Source organism: Gossypium arboreum, chromosome 11 (genome assembly GCF_025698485.1).
Source record: "Gossypium arboreum isolate Shixiya-1 chromosome 11, ASM2569848v2, whole genome shotgun sequence".
NCBI lineage: Eukaryota > Viridiplantae > Streptophyta > Magnoliopsida > Malvales > Malvaceae > Gossypium > Gossypium arboreum.
In genome coordinates this window covers 57,362,831-57,386,234 of record NC_069080.1, presented here as the reverse complement: position 1 = coordinate 57,386,234, position 23,404 = coordinate 57,362,831, and the positions used below count along the sequence as shown (strand labels likewise).

The following is a 23,404-nucleotide window of genomic DNA, read 5'->3' as shown; positions in this document are numbered from 1 at the left end:
AATTGAGAGTGAGCCCATGACTATGGGCCAAGGCAGAGGGGCTAGAGAAGCCTATCTTCGAATGATGGATGCTTGGTATACGGAGTTCCTTCGTGCGAATCCAGACACTCCACCTCCCCTACCTCTTTCGATTCCTCAGTATGCCCCAGTAGCTCCACAAGGCGCGAACTTGATTAGGAGAGAAAAGTCTCTGGTAGACAAGATTCAGAAGCAAGAGGCTGAGGAATTTCGGGCTAACATAGATGAAGACCAGGAGAAAGCAGAGTTTTGGCTAGAAAATACCATCAAGGTATTTGATAAACTGTCGTGCACGCCTGAGGAGTGCATGAAGTGTGCAGCATCGCTCTTGAAAGATTCGGCCTACTACTGGTGGAACACTCTCGTGTCTGTGGTACCTAGAGAGAGAGTAACTTGGGAATTCTTCCAGGAAAAGTTCCGAAAGAAGTATATTAGCTAAAGGTTTATAAACCAAAAGAGGAAGGAATTTCTAGAGTTAAAGCAAGGCAGTAGGACAATGATGGAGTATGAACGAGAGTTTGTGAAACTCATCAAATACGCGTGGGAGTGCATGTCCTTAGAAGCTGCCATGTGTAAAAGGTTTGAGGATGGTCTAAATGAGGATATCTGAGAATTTTTTGGCATTTTAGAGCCAAGAGAATTTGTGGTGCTCTTTGAAAGAGCCTGCAAGGCAGAAGAATTGGTTAAAGAGATGAGAAAAGCGACTATTGAGTCGCGGGATTCAAAAAAAGACAGATGGGGAAATTACATCTGTCCTCATCTAAGAAATCTAAAGAATTCTCTACCAGTAGAACACGGCCTCTAGAGCCCAGGCCACCTCTATCGTGAGTGTTGGCAGTGCTCGGCCAAGTAGGCCAGATTGTTCGCAATGTGGCAGACACCATTTCTACTAGTGCTGAGGTAAAGAAAGAGGGTGCTTCAAATGTGGGTCACTGGACCACTTCATCTGAGACTATCCCAAAATGGAAGAGAGAGAGAAACAGCAGGAAGTGAAGGCAAGTAGTGCTCCATTGAGGGGTAGACCACAAAGGAACTCTAGAAGCAGGGCTACTAGCAGAGGTGGGCCAAGAGATGTTGCAGTGAGGTTTGAGGGCAGAGTGCCTGTAAAGACTTATGCTATTCATGCCCATGAAGAGGCAGATTCTACCAACGTGATCATGGGTACCTTTTCTATCCATGAAATATCTGTTGTTGCTTTAATTGACCCGGGGTCTACCCACTCTTATATTTGTATGGAATTGATACCTCGTATAAACATGTTAGTAGAACCCACAGAATTTTTGATAAAAGTGTCCAACCCAATGGGTAGATATGTCTTAGTAGACCTAGTGTGTAGAAATTGTCCTTTGACAATTAGAGGTCATTGTTTTCCGGCCAACTTGATGTTGTTGTCATTTAATAAATTCGATGTAATCCTTGGGATGGATTGGTTGACTTCTCATAGTGTTGTAGTGGACTGTGGGAGAAAAGTTTTTGAACTGGAATGTGAAGACATGAATATTCTTAGGGTTGGGCCAAATGAATCAAATAATTTGCCTGTGATAATATCGTCGTTGATTGCTAAGAAATATTTGAGGAAAGGATATGAGGCTTATCTCACTTTTGTGCTGAATACTTAAGTGTCTAAATCGAAGGTAGAATCGGTATCAGTGGTTTGTGAGTTTATAGACATGTTTCCTGAAGAATTGCCCGGACTACCTCCAATGAGGGAAATCGAGTTTGGAATCGAGTTGGTACCAGGCACGTCACCCATTTCTATTACTCTATATAGGATGGCTTCGACCAAATTAAAAGAGTTAAAGGCTCAGCTTCAAGAATTACCGGATAAAGGTTTTGCGAGACCTAGTTATTCACCGTGGGGAGTACCAGTGTTATTTGTGAAAAAGAAAGACGATTCGATGAGGCTATGTATTGACTACCGCCAACTGAACAAGGTGACGATAAAGAATAAGTATCCTTTACCAAGGATCGATGATTTGTTTGATCAATTGAAGGGAGCCACGATGTTCTCCAAGGTTGATTTGAGATCTGACTATATTAGTTAAGGGTTCAAGAGCAAGATATACCGAAGACTACATTTCAGACGAGATATAGGCATTATGAGATCCTCGTCATGCCCTTTGGTTTAACTAATGTCTCATCAGTGTTTATGGATTTGATGAACCGCATTTTTCGGTCGTATTTAGATAATTTTGTGGTGGTCTTTATCGACGACATACTAATTTACTTGCGTGATGAGAGTGAGCACGCAAAGCATTTGGGGACTGTATTACAGACCCTGAGAGACAACCAATTGTACGCCAGGTTTAGTAAGAATAAATTTTGGCTTAGAGAAGTTAAATTTTTGGGGCATATTGTATCAGGTGACGGGATCCGAGTTGATCTGTGTAAGATTTCAGCCATTGTTGAGTGGAAACTGCCAAGGAATGTGACAGAGGTTAGAAACTTTTTGGGTTTGGCCGGATACTATAGAAGGTTTGTTCAAGGGTTTACTATGATCACTACTCTAATGATGAGGCTTTTACAGAAGCATGTCAAATTCAAATGGTCAGAAGAGTGCCAACAAAGTTTCGAGAAATTAAAGGCTTCATTGACCAAAGCCCCTGTGTTAGTGCAACCGGAGTCGGGCAAGGAGTTTGTGATATATAGTGGTGCCTCCTTGAATGGTTTGGGGTGTGTGCTCATGCAAGAAGGCAAGGTTATAGCCTATGCCTCAAGACAGCTAAAGCCACACGAGAGAAATTACCTGACCCACGACTTAGAACTAGCAGCTATAGTGTTCGCATTAAAGATTTGGAGACACCATTTGTATAGAGAAAAATGCCAAGTATTCACTGACCACAAAAGTCCCAAGTATTTAATGAAGCAGAAAAAATTAAATCTATAGCAATGAAGGTGGCCAGAGCTAATAATGGATTATGAGCTGATAATTGACTATCACCCGCGAAAGGCGAATGTAGTTGCCAATGCCTTGAGTAGAAAGTCATTGTTCGCCTTGGGAGCCATGAAGACTCAGTTGGCTACGTCTAGCGATGGTTTGGTCCTAGCAGAGTTGAGAGCTAAACCTACATTTCTACAAGAGATCCGTGAAGCTCTGAAAGATGATAAGGAGTTGTAAGCTAAGATGACTTAGTGTGAGATGAAATATGAATCCAAGTTTCGTATGGGTGTTGGTGGATGTTTAATGTTCAAAAATAGAGTTTGTGTACCCAAGGGCAATGAGCTTATTCAGAAGATTCTGCGAGAGGCAAATAATGGTTGTTTGTCCGTCCACCAGGGCAGTGTAAAAATGTACAACGACTTGAAGAAAATGTATTGGTGGTCAGGGATGAAAAGAGATATTTTAGAGTTCGTTTCCAAGTGTCTTGTGTGTCAGCAAGTGAAGGCTAGACACCAAGTACCTCTGGGTCTACTTCAGTCTATCATGGTCCCCAAGTGGAAGTGGGATCAGATCACTATGGATTTTGTGACGGCTTTGCCGGTAACCTCAAAGAAAAAGGATATTGTTTGGGTTGTTGTAGATAGGCTAACAAAGTCGGCACATTTTATACTAGTGCGTACCGACTACTCCCTTGAGAGATTGGCTGAATTATACTTTTTCGAGATTATGAGACTACACGGGGTGCCCTTGTCGATTATTTTAGATAGGGACCCGAGATTTACCTTGAGGTTTTGGAAAAAATTACAAGAGGCTTTGGGAACAAAGTTGAGTTTTAGTACAGCATTTCACCCGCAAACCGATGACCAGTTGAAAAGAGTGATTCAGATTTTAGAGGACATGTTGCGTTGTTGTGTTCTCGAGTTTTAGGGAAGTTGGTAAAGATACTTACCATTGGTTGAATTCACCTATAACAACAGTTATCAGACAAGTCTAAAAATGGCGCCTTATGAGGCTTTGTATGGGCGAAACTGTCGAATGCCCTTATATTAGACTGAGCTCAGAGAGAGTCAGATTCACGGGGTTGATCTAATCAAAGAGACTGAAGAGAAAGTTAAAGTGATTCGTGACTGCTTGAAGGCTGCCTCGGATAGATAGAAATCCTATGCAGATTTGAAATGAAAGTAAATTGAGTTTCAAGTCAGTGATAAGGTATTTTTGAAAGTATCCCCTTGGAGGAAAGTCCTCCGATTTGGCAGAAGAGGCAAGTTGAGTCCTTGTTTCATAGGACCTTATGAGGTTATCGAGAGAGTAGGATTGGTTGCCTACCAATTGGCTTTGCCACCAGAGTTGGAAAAGATTCACGACGTGTTCCATGTATCCATGCTACGTTGGTATAGATCAGATCCTTCGCATATGATTGCACCGACAGAGGTTGAGATTCATCCGGACATGACTTATGATAAAGAACCGGTCAAGATTTCAGCTCAGGAAGTCAAACAATTGAGGAATAAGAGCATAGCACTTGAGAAAGACTCGTACCTAATCACTGCTTAAACCCTCGGTGAAACTGGCTTAAGCCCGACTACAGAGCCCATCTATATAGGGATAGGGATATACCACCAAACCTGTGAACCAAAGCGCATTCTAACTCCCTTACTCTATCAAGTAAGTACTTTCATTCCTTTGGAAAAAAGAAAGCCTGCTATAAAAAAAAATCGTCTTCTGTGTGGGATGCCAGGTTCGTTAGAACCAGACTATTTCACTCTAGGTTTTGAACTGTAATCTCTCTCTTCCTTCTTGACTCGCCTTCAGTCTTGATGGCTGCAAGCGAAATGGAAGCTGCCAATTTGACCTTTTCAGTAAAGGGGGAAACAAATAAAGTAGGAGACGAAAGACTAACATAGCGCTTCACGCCCAGAGGAAGATGCTTTCTTTTAGCCTACGCCTACGCCTTTCCCCTTTTAATAATAATAAGGTAAGCATCCAGCTCTCGATCCAGAGCTACTGCTTCAACAATCAACTGAGCTCAGGAAGTCAGGTTAAGACGTCGACTTATACAGGGTCTTTTCCGATAAGATGAAAAACAATTCCTGTCTTGAAAGGTAAATTCCTATCTCGACTTTGGATCTTAGCACCCCAAAAGTCTGTCTGTACAAACGATCTAAGACTATATTCGGAGTTTCCCTGGGGTTGGTAAGGCGAAATGAGGCCACCCTAGCCCATTGAGTGCTCTACCTCAAGCCATCGACATCATACGCTCTACTGAAATAGATTTCGCGAAAAACCAGCTATATCCGATCTTGGTTGGCCTTTCACCCCTAGCCACAAGTCATCCCCGTATTTTGCCACATACGTGGGTTCGATCCTCCAAGGCCTACTAGAGCTCTTTTCAACCTGCTCATGGCTAGATCGATTGGTTTCGGGGATTATTGAACATAAATCTGTGCACGAGCCTATGCAAACAGGGTTAAAAGCGGTAGATAGTCTGGTGCCTATAGGCCATGGTCAACAAGAACTTATAATCGGGGACCGAAAAATTGGAAAAACAGCTATTGCTATTGATACCATATTAAACCAAAAGCAAATGAACTCAAGGGCCACCTCTGAGAGTGAGACATTGTATTGTGTCTATGTAGCGATTGGACAGAAACGCTCAACTGTGGCACAATTAGTTCAAATTCTTTCAGAAGCAAATGCTTTGGAATATTCCATTCTTGTAGCAACCACCGCTTTAGATCCTGCTCCTCTGCAATTTTTGGCCCCATATTCTGGGTGTGCCATGGGGGAATATTTCCGCGATAATGGAATGCACGCATTAATAATCTATGATGATCTTAGTAAACAGACGGTGGCATATCGACAAATGTCATTATTGTTACGCCGATCACTAGGCCGTGAGGCTTTCCCAGACGATGTTTTCTATTTACATTCCTGTCTTTTAGAAAGAGCCGCTAGAAGCCACATGGGAACTTGAGGAGACTATGAGAGATCAGTACCTAAATTTATTTGCTGGTAAGATTTTCGGGGACGAAAATCCCTAAGGGGGAGAAATGTAATAGCCTGATTTAGGGCCTAGTCAGAATAGTGGTCTCGAGACCACAAATCCAAAGTCAGAGAAATTATTTTATTATTATTTTGATATTATAGCATGTTTTTAATAGTGCATGAAAAATTTGGTGAAGTAATTTTAGCGTTTGTGAGCTTAATTGAGAAAAAAGGACTAAGTCGTATAAAATGTAAAAGTCCTAAATTGATAGCTAAAGGTGTCAAATAGCTAGAGAATAAAAATTGGGGGTCTTTAAAGGGCAATTAGACCCTATTGTGGTAGCTTGGCCGGCCATGAAAGATGAAAAGTGTGGTAAAGTCAACATTAGGTAATGTTAATGACATAAGATGTATTATTATAATACCGAAAAGCCTAGCTATCATTTTCTTTTATCCATCCTTTCTTTTGACTGAAATTTTCAGCAAAGAAATGGGGTTTTTAAGAGCTTGAAACATCAACAACTTTAAGCCTTCACAAGTAAGTGATTTTAATGGCTTTTCTTGAATATTTTTGTACTTTTGAGACCATTGAAGCATGGGCTTTCAAATGAAGGTGCTATTTTGCAAAATGATCAATAGTGTAGTGTTTTTACATGAAAGGATTTATAAATTTTTCTGAGTTTTTATGGAAGAAAATGTGTCTTGGGTGTCTTATAAACAACTTTTGTGAAAGGTGTTAGCATGAAGACACCTAAAATGACTATTTTGCATAAGTTGTAAAATAGATGATAAGTGTGTGAAATAGTGGGAATTTTGAGTAGCTATAAGAGTAAAAAGGGTTCAGCTAAGCTTAAGATGCGAAGAAATTCGATAAAAATCAATTTTCAAACCTAGGGGTAAAATGGTCATTTTGTCAAAGTTTAGGGGCAAAATGGTCATTTCACCTAAGAAGTGAAATTTTGATTGCCTAATTTTATTTAGTGACTAAATAAGTGCATTTTGCTATTATAGATCGAGAATCACCAAATCCAAACTTAAACCGAGGGAAAGCCAAGCAAATCGATTAAATCGACTAGTCGTAACATTTTGTAATTCGAGGTAAGTTGTATGTAAATAATACAACAAAAATGTTAATGTGTGTGTTGAATTGTACTTGAATTTAATATAGCATGAATTGCTTGATTGTGGAATTGAGAAAACATGATGGTAATAGAAATAGTAGAGTTCCCGTTTGAACCTAGTAAATAAATTGGATATTCATGCCATAACATATGGATTATTGTGAGTTAGTGTAAGACATGTCTGGGACATGCATCGGCCACATTAAGAGAGCCAGTGTAAGACCATGTCTGGAACATGGCATTGACATTGAGACGAGTGCTAATGTAAGACATGTCTGGGACATACTTCGGCCCCGAGACGTAAGCCAGTCTAAGACATGTCTGGGACATGCATCGGCTTCGAGATGTGTCACTGTAAAACCATGTCTTAGACATGGCATCGGCACAGATATGTTAGAACTTGTGTAAGACCATGTCTGGGACATGACATCGACACCTTATCCCCTGTTTGAGGCTTAATGAATATCTGATATTGTTCCAAATGGTTCAACGGTGAAAGTTATGATTTCAAGTTAACGCGGAAAGTATAACCGTGTTGTGAGTTGTACAGGTACCTGTTTAGTATATATAGAATATAAGCCCATTTTATGATATTCGATGTGTACTAAATACTAATGAGTAAGTTTTGCTTATGCCCAATTGTATGTTATGAGCTTGTTGATGAATGGTAAAGTTATGTTGTATATTCATTTATATGCAACTTACTAAGCTTTATGCTTACTCCCTCTCCTTTTTCATTTCCTTATAGTGTCGCCTATCTAGCTCAAGGACCAAAGGAAGTCAAAGATATCAATCACACTATCAATCGAAGCATTCAGTATAGTTTGATTTATATTTTTGAATACGGCATGTATAAGGCTTATAATTTACTATTATTGTGTCATTGAAAACTGGCCAAGTGTTTTGGCTTGGGTTGGAAACCTTTCATTTTGTATTAAGTCTCAAATGATGGCTAATATTCATTTTGGATTGGAATGTTGTCTATTATGGCTGATTTGGTTGCATGAGATAGGCCTATCTTGATTGTGGTTGCTATTATGTAAGTTGTGCAAGTAAGGGTGGCCAAGAGGCTTGAACCAGATGAAATCACTACAAGCAAGCTATCCAATTCATCTGGTTCAACCCGAAGAATATCACCATTTTGCATTTTAATTCAATGATTTTCTTTCTACAATTTACTACTACATCATGCATGGTCAACCAATCCATACCAAGTATTATTCAAATTCATCAAACGACAAAAGCATAAGATTAGCTGGGAAACAATGATCTCCAATAATGAAAGGGCAATTCTAGCATATTTTGTTAACTAACACATGCTTTCCTAGAGGGTTTGACACTTCTATCACAAATTTTGTGGACTCAATAGGCATATTCATGCTAAACACCAATTTCACACAAATATACGAATGGGTAGAACCCAGATCAATCAAAGCAACAACATGAGTATCATAGAGAGAAAAAGTACTCGTAATCACATCAGGAGATGAAGCCTCTTCGCGAGCGCGAATGGCATAAGTCCTCACTAGTGCCCTACCCTTGGGTCTTACAGTTGGATCTCTAGGTGCACTCTTACTACTTGCTCGGTTTCTTGGATTTCTTTGTGGTCTCACTCGAGAAGCAATATTACTCGGTCTTGCACTAAAAAATTTCTCTTTTTCAACCCTTTTAGGGTAATCTCTAATGTAGCAATCCTGGGAACCACACTTAAAACAAGCTCTATCATTAACTCAACACTCATCGAGGTTACATTTACCACAATGTGAACACTCCGATTTACTCGGTCAGGCATTACCAACACTAGCAATTGAGGTTGTCTGAGCTTTCGAAATCGAGTACTGCTTACCCTTATTCCTATTTGAGTACCCAACTGAAACACTCAATCGAGTATTAAACTCCCCCAATTTCTTAGATGAGGACTGCAATGACTTACTCATCTATCTCTTCTTCGAATCTCAAGACTCAAATTTAGCCTTTCTTTTCTCCTTAGCCAATTCTTCGACCTTGGAAGCTTTCTCAACCAGTACAACAAACTCTTTTAATTCTAAGATGCCAACCAGCAATCGGATATCCTCATTTAATCCATCCTTAAACCTCTTACACATGATGGCCTCAGCCGATACTTACTACTGAGCGTACTTGCTAAGTCTCACAAACTCATGCTCAAATTTCATTACAGACATTCGACCCTGTTTTAACTCAAGAAATTCCTTTCACTTCAGATCGATAAACCTCTGACTAATATACTTCTTATGAAATTCCTCTTGGAAAAGTCTTAATTAACTCTCTCCCTTGGTGCAACCGACACAAGGGTGTTCCACCACTAATAAGCCGAGTCTCTCAAGAGTGATACTACACACTTCATACATTCCTCAGGTGTGCATGATAATTTATCAAATACCCTGATGGTATTCTCCAGCCAAAACTCTTCCCTTTCAAGATCATCATCTATACTAGCTCGGAACTCTTCGACTCCTTATTTCTAAATATTAAAAACTAGAGGTCTATTTAGTCTCACGAAGTCAATACCTTGGGGTGCTACGAGGATAGGTTGAAGAATAGGTGAGAGTGGAGGGGGTTGAGCGTTCGGGTTCATTCAAACAAACTCCGTATACTACACATTCATCATATGGAGAAAAGCTTCCCTAGCCTCATCTCCTCCTCCTTGACTCATAGTCACGGGTCTATTCTCAATTGGCACTGCCCCTTGGATAGGAGCAGGCGCATTACTTTCTACATCATTAGCTTCAACTCGATTGGAATCCATTACTATATGAAAACACAATTTAAAAAAGGTCAGGAGTTGTCACACTATCATAATTCATTTATGGCATGTATAGCTAGACTCATACACATGCTACGTTAGTCCGAGAATCAAGTAAATCATATCTCTGATACCATTAAATGTAACATCCTTATCCATGTCTAACACCGAGAAAGGGTATGAGGCATTACTGGCCTTAAACATAAGCAAACATATAAAATCAGGCCACAAAATTTTGTTCAAATCAAATTCATTCATATATATGCAAATTGTCCCTTATATGGCTACGAGGCCCAAAACATACATCAGGTACGGTTTGGGACTAAATGAGAACTTTAGAAAGCTTTGGGAAAACCTAGAAAGATTTTCATGAAACAGGGTCACACGCCCGTATAGGTAGGCTGTGTGCTTAGGCCGTGTGGTGAAATAAATTCCAAAAATTAAGTGCAGACTTCACATGGCCTGGGCACACGCTCATGTCTTGAGGCCGTGCCCTTCATACGGATGAGACACACGGTCATGTCTCTGCCCGTGTGTTTACTATTGGGCATTCTGTTTTACCTAATTAGGGTATAGGGGACACACAGCCGGATCACACGCCCATGGGGCAAACCGTGTGTCACACACGGTCCAGACAAACACCCGTGTGCCTACCTGTGTGGACAACTTTGAGGCTAGTTTCCAAGCTTTTTGTCACCCTCAATAAAACATGCACACTATTATATATGTCTAAATGACATCCTACATGGCATAAATGAACACTTACACATTCATGAATATGGCTCATACATAATAACTTCATATTTTATTTAGACCAAGCTTACCAAATCACATGCAATATGAAACATCAATTTAATTCCATTTCATACATTCATGCCTTAGTTGTTATTGTGTCATTTCTCACAATTCCATCATCAAGCATTCATGATCATATCCACAATTCATCCATGCCAAATGAATTTAACCATAACATGAGTGACCATAGCACATGTATGCATGTATGAATAGGATTACATCCCCATAATTAATATAGGCCATATCTCATGGCCGGATACAAAATGAATCATCAAATCATTATAAGCCCACACATTTGGCTACACAAATATGACATATAACAAAAAGACCAAGTCCCTATACATGCCATACTCAAAATACTTAAATTCACTATACCCAAAAGATTAGTTTGATATTGTGAATCGAGCTCCAACTTCCTTTGATCCCCGAGCTAGCTTGGCCACACTATAAGGAAATAGAAAAGGAAAGGGAGTAAGCATAAAGCTTAGTAAGCTTGCATGTAAATAATTAACAACATTAACCATGCAGTATTATATGCATAACACAATAATATATTTATCACAATGCCATCAAGTATCATAGATACATTTTAAGTCATGCCATTTACATAATGTACAATAAAACTCATGATCATAGTCTATTCATTCACTTCTTTCGAGGTTTCATCGATTCATAATCTCAATGTTTATGAGCTTGGTGTACGTACCTGTACCCTTTCAACATGATCATACCTTGTCATCTCTTTGACATAGTCATTGGATTACCTGTTGAACCACTTGGAACACTAAAGGATACTAGAGAACTCTTATACACATGGTAGGATGCCAATGCCATATCCCAGATATGGTCTTACATAGGATCACATATCGATGACAATGCCATGTCCCAGACACGGTCTTACATGGGATCACACATCGATGCCGATAGCCCAGCTATGGTCTTACACGATATTACATATCGATGCCAAAGCCATGTCCCAGACATGGTCTTACATGGAATCGTACATAACCCTAATGTCATGACATTTGTATCCTAACTATTCCTACGGTTCAACCGGGATTTTGAGGTATCAAACTCATCGAATCATCATCGAGTCACTATTAATTAAATCCATAAAGACAATTATACACTTCATGCAATATTAAAGCATTAAATACATAGTAATGTAACGTTGCATTATTTACACACAAACTTACCTCGATACCCAAAATATGGCCACTATTCGATTTAGTCCACAACCTTGTTTTTTTCCTCGGTTTAGGTCTGGACTCCATTTTTCTTGATCTATAATAGAAAATTTTGCTTATTTAAATAGCCCATAAATCATACTTTGGAAAAATTATAATTTTGCTCCTAAATTTTCACATAATTACAACCTAGCCTCTAGGCTCGTAAAATGAAATATGTTAATTTTCTTTGATTCTCAAGCCTAGCTGAACTTATATCATACTCATATCAGGACACATTTTCTTTCAAATCAGATTTTTAACTACCCATTTTACAACTTTTACAAAAAGGTCATTTTTAGGTGTTTTCATGAAAAACTACTTAGTAAAAGATGTTTATCATGCATCAAACTTTCATATTCCTCCATTAAACACCAAAATACATGTATGTCACACATGGGTAAGTTTTTGAACATGAACCTTAGCTCAAAATATTGGTACAAATAGCTAGACCATGTTTCAAAGATCTTAAAAACATAATGAACATTAAAAATGGGGCTAGGGTGTACTTACAATCGAGCTTGAAAGGATGAACAAACCCTAGCTATGGCTCCTTGAGAATTTCAGCTAAGGAAGGAAGAAGATGGACACAATTTTGACTTATGTTTTCCTTTTTATTCTTTTATTAACCAAATGACAAAAATGCCCTTAATGCCTTTCTTTCAAAATTTTCCTATCCATGCTCATTATTGTCCATAAAAATAGAAATTGGGCAAATTGCTAATTAAGGACCTCTAATTAACAATCCATGGCAATTTCATGCTTAAAGCTTCTAGAACTCACATTTTGCAACTTTTTCAATTTAGTCCTAAATATTAAATTTGACACTTTATCAATAGAATTTCTTCATGAAACTTTCACACAAGCATGCAATAATACCATAGACCTCACAAGAATCATAAAATAATACTTTAGATTTGTGGTCTCAAAACCATTGTTTTGACTAGACCCTAATTCGGGATGTTACAACCTAAGAAAGTCGAGTAAGGAGAATCAAAAAGTGGTCAATTTACGAAACGAAAGGACTTTGGAACCCAAGGATCTTGAGGTTGAAGATGAACCTCCTGAGAAAGATAAAAATCAACCAACAGTTAAAATTCCTGCACCAGTGAAGCCAAATTCTACAAATTTTGAAGAGGTAAATATAAACTAGTGAATTCTGATAAGCTAACCCCTTCGTTAGATATAAATATATTACCTCGAAAGAGTTGTCCAATCCAAGCCAAAGTTCCACAACCTCTATATCCTCAAAGACTCTAACAACATAAACAAGATACTCAATTTAAGAGAATGTTGGATGTGTTGAAACAACTACATATCAACATTCTGTTGGTGGAAACTTTGGAGCAAATGATGAACTATGCAAAAGCTATGAAGGAATTTCTATCTAAGAATAGAAGGTTTGGGGAATTTGAAACTGTTGCCCTAACTACAGAATGTAGCCTATTTTTTCAGAACAAGTTGGCTCCTAAGTTGAAGCATCTATAAAGTTTCACCTATCTTGCAATATTGGAGAATCCTATTGTGGTAAGGCTTTGTAAGATTTGGGATCGAGTGTCAACTTGATGCCTACATCTGTACTTATACAATTAGGTATTGGTAAGGCCAGGCTGACTACAGCTACACTCCAACTGGGGGATCGATCTTTGGCATACCCAGAAGCAAAGATTGAAGATGTCTTGGTACGTGTTGATAAATTCATATTTCCTACTGACTTTATCATCTTATATTTTGAAGTAGATAAAAAAGTATCAATCATCCTAGGAAGGTTTTTCTTGGCAACTGGCAGGACGATAATCGATGTATAGAAAGGTCAACTCACCATGTGAGTTCAAGAAGAACTGGTGACCTTTAATATACTTAAGGCCATAAGATCTCCTGATGAGGCTGAATATTATTTTGTTGTCTCCAAGGAAGATCCGCTGGTTCCTGCAAAAGTAGAATACAATAATCCATTGGAAGGTATTTCATTTGATTCTCCACATCAAGATGAGGATGATACATGTTTAGAAGCTAACTCGAAAGGATTCAGTTCAAAAGCTTAGTTCAAATCATTAGAGCTATCATCACATGAGTACCACAAACCCATCCCATCAAAACAAGAGTCATTCAAGTTAGACTTAATGATTTTGAAAAGTCATTAGATATTGAAAAGTTCTACCAAAGGATAGAAGAGTTTGACTCAATCTTGAGTATTTGATCCTGGAAAATAGAGCCTCAATGGTTAAAAGCAAGGGTCATGATCCCATCTATGACATTTAGTGGGTGGGACTTGTACCAAAGAAATATGGCATAATAGAAAATGAGCTAATTTTGTTAAGGATCATCACGAGTAGGCAGATTTGTATGAATGACAGAAAGTGGAGCAAATCAAAACAAAAAGACCATATCCTACTGTTATTCTTTGATCAAATATTGAATATAATTTGTAACACCCCCTAACCCCAAACTGTCACCGAAATAGGGTTACAAGGCATTACTAACTTATACACTAGAATTTATACAAAATCGAGTCATAAATTTTCATTACAAATCAAAACCTTTCAAATTTCATCTTAAAGTCTCTAATATAGGCCTACGGGGCCCAATATATGTTTTAGAAGTGATTCGGAACTAAACTGGCAACTTTAGAAATTTGTCCTTGAAGATAGGGGCACACGCCCGTGTGGCCTGGGACAAGGCCGTGGGGCTAGGCCATGGGCAGATTCTGACTTATTCACACAGCCTGGGCACACGCCCATGTGACTTGGCCGTGTGAAAACATGATTTTTTACCATTTTTAAGCTATTTTCACATGCTAAACACATCTATTTCATGCCCAAACATTTACTAATAGTTCTTAAATAAAATATCATCCATTATGCCATTCAAACTTAACAAATATTCATTCATTCACTTCAATACCTCTTAAGAATTATGTACCACAATTCATATCAAAATCATACAACATTATCATACTAGTTAAACTCATGTAAGTTTAACTTCCAAAATATGCATATTTCATACCATGCTTCAACAACCTTCATATTTATACACTATGATATACAAAATAACACCTTAACAACCTAGGTACATGCCATTTTACCAAAAGAAAAGTATTCACCACTTTGACTCCGGGATTGGCTTGGATGCTAAGTCCTTAACTTTCTTTCGTACCTAGACCTACGCACGGAAACATACCATACGCTGAGTATACACTCAGTGGTATTTCTATAAACAAATACTTAAAACAATAATAAGTTATGTATATACATTGTAACATAACTTTTTATTTCATAATCTTATTAGCTTCATCACTTACCTTTAACTTATAGCTCTTAAATGTATTTAAATAATTCTTTTTATACTTTTCATATCATTCAATATCTTTCAGTACTTGTATAATGATCCATGACCACATAATCAATAGCAGTCAGTCTTTGTCTTTAGTACTTTCAATTATCCCTATTAACATAACTTGGACCTAGACGGATACACGGATCTAACCCACACACCAGGGATAATGTACAGTGTTTCATCGGCCGAAACCGGAATACACCGTAGAACAACAATATGATAGCGATATGATCATAGTCAAGTACAGAGTACCTCTTCGGAACGAATCCAGAACAATCACAGTAGCCGACACATATAGTGCCTCATCGACACAAAGACGGAATATCCCTGAACGCTTCCAATCCTATGGCATGCCAATTATATCTGACTAGTCCGACACTTGTTAATAGGGTGTACAAATCGTTACATTTCAATACAAAAGCAGTAATAATTTCTATCATATCATTCATTATACATTCTAACTACTAAGAATAGCAATTACATTGTATTAAATCATTAAGCATAGTTTATTGAAATATAAACCGAATTTCTCGAGTTTACTCGATATCCTTGTTCACTTTCTCCTTTCCTTTTTTCGATGATGTTTCCGGTACTACGTTGGCTAAATAAAATTTAACATTTAAAATTATCAATATATATTATTTAATAACTCACTCTTGTATTTCCATGTATCTTTTACTTAAATTCCAATTTAGTCCTTCCACCATAACCATTCTTTTTCTTCAAAACAAATCCTATATATTCATCCAATTATCATTTTAAACTATTCCAACTCTTAATTTTACAGCATAAAACACTAATTATAACATCTTAATCAACTTAATCAACATCTAAAAATTCAATAACTTTCTAAATTTCAACATAACTCAAGTAGTATTCATTCCTAGGATTCCATAGACATCAAAATTACAAGAAAGGGGATCAAATTGACTTACCAATCAAGCTTGGAACTCCAAAACCCTAAATTTTTCTTTTCTTTTTCTTTCCTTCTTTCTTTCTTTCTTTCCCTGCTCTATTTCGTTTTCATTCTTTCTTTTATTTATTTCTTTTATTTTATTTAATTACTTTATTATATTGTATTATTATAATATACTTTAATCATTATTATTATTTTCTTATAAAATAAGTAAATACACATGTTTTTTACATGTGTACCATTTATATTTTTACACATTTTATTTATTTTTACCATACATTTGTCACTATGGCCTAATTGCATCCCTTGGCTTTCTTACAGTTTATAATTAAACCTTCACACTTTATTCAATCTAGTCCTTTCACTAAATTAGCCTTAATTCAAGCTAATTCACTTAATCAAAGTCTAATCAACTACACTACTAGCTTCGTAAATATTTCTAATAAATATTTACGAATTCATTTTGCAAAAATAATGACCCAAAAATTTCAATTTTTCCAATGACCTTAAAATTTGGGTCATTACATTTCTCCCCCCTTAATAAATTTCGTCCTCGAAATTTACCTGAAAAGAGATAAGGGTACTGTAATCTCATTGTATCTTCTGGTTCCCATGCTGCTTCTTCAATATTGTGACTTCTCCACAACACTTTTACTAAAGGAACTCATTTATTACGTAATTCATTTACCTCATGTGCCAATATTTTAACCGGTTCTTCTCTATATGACAAATCTGGTCGAATCTCTATATCTTCAGTTGAAATCACATGAGATGGGTCTGACCGGTATCTTCTTAACATAGAAACATGGAAAACATCATGAATCTTCTGTAATTTAGGAGGTAGAGCTAAACAATATGCCACTGGTCCAATTCTTTCTATAATATCATACGGTCCAATGTATCGTGGACTTAATTTACCCTTCCGACTGACTCTCAAAATTTTCTTCCAAGAAGAGACTTTAAGAAACACCTTGTCTCCAACTGAGTACTCAATGTCTCATCATTTCAGATCTGAGTACGATTTTTGCCTATCGAAAGCTACTTTCAATCGTTCTTGAATCTTTCTAATAGTGTTTTCCGTTTCTTGAATTAACTCTGGACAAATTACTTTTCTTTCATTCAGTTCTGTCCAACACACTGGTGATCGACATCTTCGACCATACAAAGCTTCATACGGTGCCATCGGAATACTTGATTGGAAACTATTGTTATACACAAACTTAGCCAATGGTAGATAATGTTCCCAACCTGATTCAAAATCAATGATACAAGCTCAGAACATGTCTTCTAAAATCTGAATAACTTGTTCTGACTGTCCATCAGTCTATGGATGAAAAGCTGTACTAAAATGAAGTTGAGTACCGAGAGACTCATGCAACTGTTTCCAGAACCTTGATGTAAACCGTGGATCCCAGTCAAAAATTATTGATATAGAAATACCATGTAGCCTTACAATTCTCGAATATACACCTCCGCAAGTTTCTGTAGTGACCAGTCAATTCTAACTGCTATAAAATGAGCTGATTTCGTAAGTCGATCAACGATTACCCAGATAGCATTCTTTTTTACTCGTAGACAGTGGCAACCTAGTTATAAAATCCATTGTTATTTGGTCCCATTTCCATTCAGGAATATTAATAGGCTGAAGTAAACTAGTTGGAACCTGATGTTCAGCTTTGACTCGCTGACATGTTAAACATTTAGCCACATATTCCACTATATCTCTTTTCATACCTGGCCACCAATACAGTTCTCGTAAATCACAGTACATCTTCGTTCCTCCAAGATGTAATGCAAACTGACTATTATGAGCTTCTCGAAGAATCAATTCCTTAATTTCAGAAGTAGTTGGGATACAAAGTCGATTCTGAAATCTCAGACAATTATTTTTATCAGTACTAAAGTTCCCTGCTGTACCATTTTGTACCGTCTTCCTTTTCTTCATTAACTTTTCATCTTCTAATTGTGTTGTTCTGATTTGATCAAACATTACTGATTACTCTCAATTCAGCCAGAATACTTCTGTCATCAACAATACTGAGCTGTGCAAACATTGCTCTTAACTCAATTTTAGCCTTCTTACTTAACGTGTCAGCTACCACATTAGCTTTACCCAGATGATAGTCAATAACACACTCATAATCTTTTAAAAGTTCTATCCACTAACGCTGTCTCAAATTCAATTCTTTCTGTGACAGAAGGTACTTGAGACTTTTATGATGAATGTAAATTTAACACTTTTCACCGTATAAATAATGTCTCCAAATCTTCAAGGCAAATATCACTGCTGCTAATTCTAGATCATGTGTCGGATAATTGCATTCATGCAGTTTCAATTGTTGTGAAACATAAGCAATTACCTTTCTGTATTGCATCAGTACACACCCTAGACCATTTAAAGAAGCATCACTGTACACAACGAAATCTTTTCCCAACTCTGGAAAAGTTAATACTGGTGCCTCTGTCAACATTTGTTTCAACATTTCAAAACTTTTCTGACACTGCCCACTCCATACAAAAGGAACATTCTTTTGCAGTAACTTTGTCATTTGTAAAGCTATTTTTGAAAATCCATTCACAAACCTTCGATAATATCCGGCCAACCCAAGAAAACTACGTACCTCTGACACATTTCTGGGAACTTTCCACAGAAATATGGCTTCAATCTTCTTTGGATCTACTCTAACCCCGTTTGCTGATACTACATGACTAAGGAATACAACCTCCGTTAACCAAAACTCACACTTACTCAATTTCCCACATAATTGCTTCTCTAGTAATATTTGCAAACCAATTCGTAGATGTTGCTCATGTTCAGTTTCAGACTTCGAATATACTAGAATATCATCAATAAAAACTACTACAAACTGATCCAAGTACGGTTGGAAAATCTGATTCATAAGATCTATAAAAGCAGTCGGAGCATTTGTTAACCCAAATGGCATCACCAAAAATTCATAATGTCCATACCGTGTACGAAATGCTGTCTTCGATACATCACTCTCCTTTACTTTCAGCTGATAATATCCCGATCCAAAATCAATTTTTGAAAATACAGAAGCTCCTTTTAATTGATCAAATAAATCATCAATGCGAGGTAACAGGTATTTATTATTAAAGTAACCTTATTCAACTGTCGGTAATCAATACACAATCCATCGAACCATCTTTCTTTTTAACGAATAACACTGGAGCTCCCCACAGTGACGTACTAGGTCGTGTTATCCCTCGGTCTAGTAAGTCTTGTAGTTGTACCTTCAACTCCTTCAACTCAGTAGGTGACATTCGATATGGAGGTATTGACACTGGATCTGTACCCGGGTATACTTCAATCGCAAATTCAACTTCCCGATCAGGAGGTAATCAAGGCAATTCTTCAGGAAACACATCAGGAAATTCACATACAATCCAAATTTTAGTGCACTGACTCTCAGCTGAATCAGAGTTAATAACTATGCTAAGAAAGCAGTACATCCTTGGTAAATAAGCTTACTAGCTTTAACTGTAGAAATGATTCGAGCTGAACCACTAGTCCTTATACCATTTACTTCAATCCACTTACCATCTTCATTTTCGACAGTAAATTTCTTTTTATAACAGTCCAAAATTACACCATGTTCTCACAACCAGTCCATACCCAGTATAATGTCAAAATCGCCAAATGGCATAATCAACAAATCAACAGAAAAGATTCCATCCTGAATCATCAACGGAAATCTTCAACATATTTGATTTACTAACACAGTTTGCCCCAATGGACTAGATACTTCTATCGTTATTCTAGACAATTCAGATTTTAAATTTCCCGTCTCAACTAGTTTTGTATTAACATAGAAATGTGACGATCCTGGATCTATTAAAGCATATACGGGTTTTGAATGTAATAAGAATATACCTGTCACTACATCATAAGCATCCCCCTCATCTCGAGTTCTTACAACATATGCTCGGGCCAGATCTCTTACTTTAGATTGTTGGGTAGCATTTTCACTAGTTCTTCTAGTACCTCCTCTAGCAACTGGACCACTTCGGCCTGATCTCAACCTCTAGAAGCAGATTCAGATATTTGTAATACCATTGGTGCTGACTTACCAATCTTCGGACAATCCTTAACAAAATGATCAGTGGATCCACATCGGAAACAACCCCCAATTAACTTTCTACATTCTTCTCTATGTTTGTTTCCACAATACTCACATTCTGGAATTTCAGTGTTCTGAGCTGGACTTCTGATACTGCCAATAGATAAAGTAGTTTGTCCCTTTCGACTTCTGTCTCCTCTTTCTGATCTTGAACTGAATCTTCCACTACCACGAGATTTCCTTGATCATTTGAATTGCGAACTTGAACTAGTAGTTCTAGGACATTTTCCAGCTGAATGAACAGTTTCAGACTTTTTACTCTTCTCCAGTACTTGCTCAATCATTTTAGCTCTTTCTACTAAATCTGCAAATTTTGTTGCAAATTTTGTAATCCGTAGAGGCATCAATTGCAGTTGAAATTCATCTTACAGTCCTCTTAGAAATCGCTTGCATCTGTCAGCTTCAGTCGGTACAAATTCAGTTGCATATCTGCTCAATCTCAAAAATTCCCGTTCATAATCCACTACGGACATATCTCTCTGTTTTAGCATCAAAAACTCCTGTTTTTGGTCTTCCATATATGTTTCTCCCAAATACTTCTTCTGAAATTCTTGTTGAAAGAATTCCCAGTTTACCTGTTCTTCTAGTATATTCTGAATCACTGATTCCCACCATATATAAGCCTCCTCTTGTACCAGAGAAAAACCACATACCAAACTTTCCTAGGATGTGCATTCTAATTGCTTCAAAATTCTCTTGGTAGTCTCTAACCAATTTTCAACTGTTGTTGAATCAGTTCCCTTTGATCCCAAAAATTCTGTAGCTCCATACTTTCACAGCTCCTTAATAGGGGCTCTTCGGGTAGCAGGGGTAGAAGTAGTAGCAGGCATACTTCCTACCACTCTTTGAAGAGCTTGGGCAATCATTCTAAATATTTCTGTATTATCCTTTCCAATATTCGGTGGTTGGTTACCTACTGGATTTACACTTGGGCTTGCAGATTCAGATTCATTTACATCATATGATTCATCTCTACTGTGCATTTCTTGATTGGTACCCTCGATACTTTCGTCAAACATCTTCTATTCACTATAAAATAGAGTTAATTTATCAGTATATAAATTAGCATCCAATCCTGGCTCAAAGTTAACATAATAATGGTATGTACCTCTAGACCCTATTTCGTGCTCAATTCAATCCTAGAATCGACTAAACTTGAGTAGCTCTGATACCATTAAATGTAACAGACCCTAACCCAAACTGTCACCGGAATAGGGTTACGAGGCATTACTGGACTTATACACTAGAATTTATACAAAATCCAGTCACAAATTTTCATTACAAATCAAAACCTTTCAAATTTCATCTTAAAGTCTCTAATATAGGCCTACAGGGCCCAATATATGTTTTAGAAGTGATTCAGAACTAAACTGGCAACTTTAGAAACTTTTCCTTGAATATAGGGGCACACGCCCGTGTGGCCTGGGACATGGCCATGAGGCCAGACCATGGGTAGATTCTGACTTATTCACACGGCCTGGGCACACGCCCATGTGACTTGGCCATGTGAAAACATGATTGTTGACCATTTTTAAGCTATTTTCACATGCTAAACACATCTATTTCATGCCCAAACATTTACTAATAGTTCTTAACTCAAATATAATTCATTATGCCATTCAAACTTAACAAATAGTCATTCATTCACTTCAACACCTCTTAAGAATTATGTATCACAATTCATATTAAAATTATACAACATTATCATACTAGTCAAACTCATGTAAGTTTAACTTCCAAAATACGCATATTTCATACCATGCTTCAACAACCTCATGTTTATACACTATGATATACAAAATAACACCTTAACAACCTAGGTACATGCCATTTTACCAAAAGAAAAGTATTCACCACTTTGAGTCTGGGATTGGCTTGGATGCTGAGTCCTTAACTTTCTTTCGTACCTATACCTACACACGGAAACATACCGTACGCTGAGTATACACTCAGTGGTATTTCTATAAACTAATATTTAAAACAATAATAAGCTATGTATATAAATTGTAACATAACTTTTTATTTCATAATCTTATTAACTTCATCACTTACCTTTAACTTATAGCTCTTAAATGTATTTAAACCATTCTTTTTATACTTTTCATATTCAATATCTTTTAATACTTGTATAACAGTCATAGTCACATAATCAATAGCAGTCAGTCTTTGTCTTTACTACTTTCAATTACTCCTATTAACATAACTTGGACCTGGACGGATACACGGATCTAACCCACACACCAGGGATAATGTACAGTGTTTCATCGGCCGAAACTAGAATTCACCGTAGGGTAACAGTAATAGTAGCAGTAACAGTCATAGTCAGGTACAGAGTACCTCTTCGGAACGAATCTAGAACAATCACAGTAGTTGACACATATAGTACCTCATCGACACATAATCGGAATATCCCTAAACACTACCAATCCTATGGCATGCCAATTATATCCGACTAGTCTGACACTTGTTAATAGGGTGTACAAATCGTTACATTTCAATACAAAAGCAGTAATAATTTCTATCATATCATTATACATTCTAACTACAAAGACTATCAATTACATTGTATTAAATCATTAAGCATAGTTTATTGAAATACAAACTGAATTTCTTGAGTTTACTCGATATCCTTGTTCACTTTCTCCTTTCCCCTTTTCGACGATGTTTCCGGTGCTACGTTGGCTACATAAAATTTAACATTTAAAATTATCAATATATATTATTTAATAACACACTCTTGTATTTCCATGTATCTTTTACTTAAATTCCAATTTAGTCCTTCCACCATAACCATTCTTTTTCTTCAAAACAAATCCAATATTTTCATCCAATTATCATTTTAAACTATTCCAACTCTTAAATTTACAAAATAAAACACTAATTGTAACATCTTCTCAATTCAATCCCTATTATCGCAAGACTTATATTTTCTTTCACAATTTAATCCTTCTCCCACTTCTAACTTGAATTTCCATCAAATTAACACTTAATTCTTCCATTTATTCAACTTAATCGACATCTAAAAATTCAATAACTTTTTAAATTTCAACATAACTCAAGTAGTATTCTTTCCTAGGATTCCATAGACATTAAAATTACAAGAAAAGGGATCAAATTGACTTACCAATCAAGCTTGGAACTATAAAACCCTAAATTTTTCTTTTATTTTTCTTTCCCATTTTCTTTCTTTCTTTCCCCGCTTCTGTTTCGTTTTCATTCT

The 23,404-nt window shown here is 37.0% G+C and overlaps 2 protein-coding genes across 2 annotated transcripts; one reads left to right on the top strand and one right to left on the bottom strand.

Moving 5' to 3' along the window:
- The first annotated feature begins 980 nt into the window (after positions 1 to 980).
- LOC108477463 (ATP synthase subunit alpha, mitochondrial-like) lies at positions 981 to 5,873 on the top strand. The gene is made up of 2 exons (XM_017780011.1): positions 981 to 1,179; positions 5,188 to 5,873. Exons 1-2 carry the CDS (start codon positions 981 to 983, stop codon positions 5,871 to 5,873), a joined length of 885 nt encoding a protein of 294 aa, XP_017635500.1.
- An 11,618-nt stretch (positions 5,874 to 17,491) lies between these two features.
- Positions 17,492 to 20,953, bottom strand: LOC108477464 (uncharacterized). The gene is made up of 8 exons (XM_017780012.1): positions 20,896 to 20,953; positions 20,554 to 20,812; positions 20,135 to 20,364; positions 19,938 to 20,075; positions 19,298 to 19,386; positions 18,664 to 18,933; positions 17,777 to 17,909; positions 17,492 to 17,628 (listed from the first exon to the last, which is right to left on the bottom strand). Exons 1-8 carry the CDS (start codon positions 20,951 to 20,953, stop codon positions 17,492 to 17,494), a joined length of 1,314 nt encoding a protein of 437 aa, XP_017635501.1.
- Between the last annotated feature and the right edge of the window lie 2,451 nt (positions 20,954 to 23,404).

Coding starts and splice junctions, on each gene's coding strand:
- LOC108477463 (XM_017780011.1), top strand. CDS start 981: ATGGAAGAGAGAGAGAAACAGCAGGAAGTGAAGGCAAGTAGTGCTCCA. Junction 1,180..5,187: donor TTCTACCAACGTGATCATGG/GTACCTTTTCTA, acceptor GCGAAAAACCAG/CTATATCCGATCTTGGTTGG.
- LOC108477464 (XM_017780012.1), bottom strand. CDS start 20,953: ATGGAGCTACAGAATTTTTGGGATCAAAGGGAACTGATTCAACAACAG. Junction 20,076..20,134: donor TAAGGATTGTCCGAAGATTG/GTAAGTCAGCAC, acceptor GGTTGAGATCAG/GCCGAAGTGGTCCAGTTGCT. Junction 17,629..17,776: donor AGAACTGTATTGGTGGCCAG/GTATGAAAAGAG, acceptor TTTTATAACTAG/GTTGCCACTGTCTACGAGTA.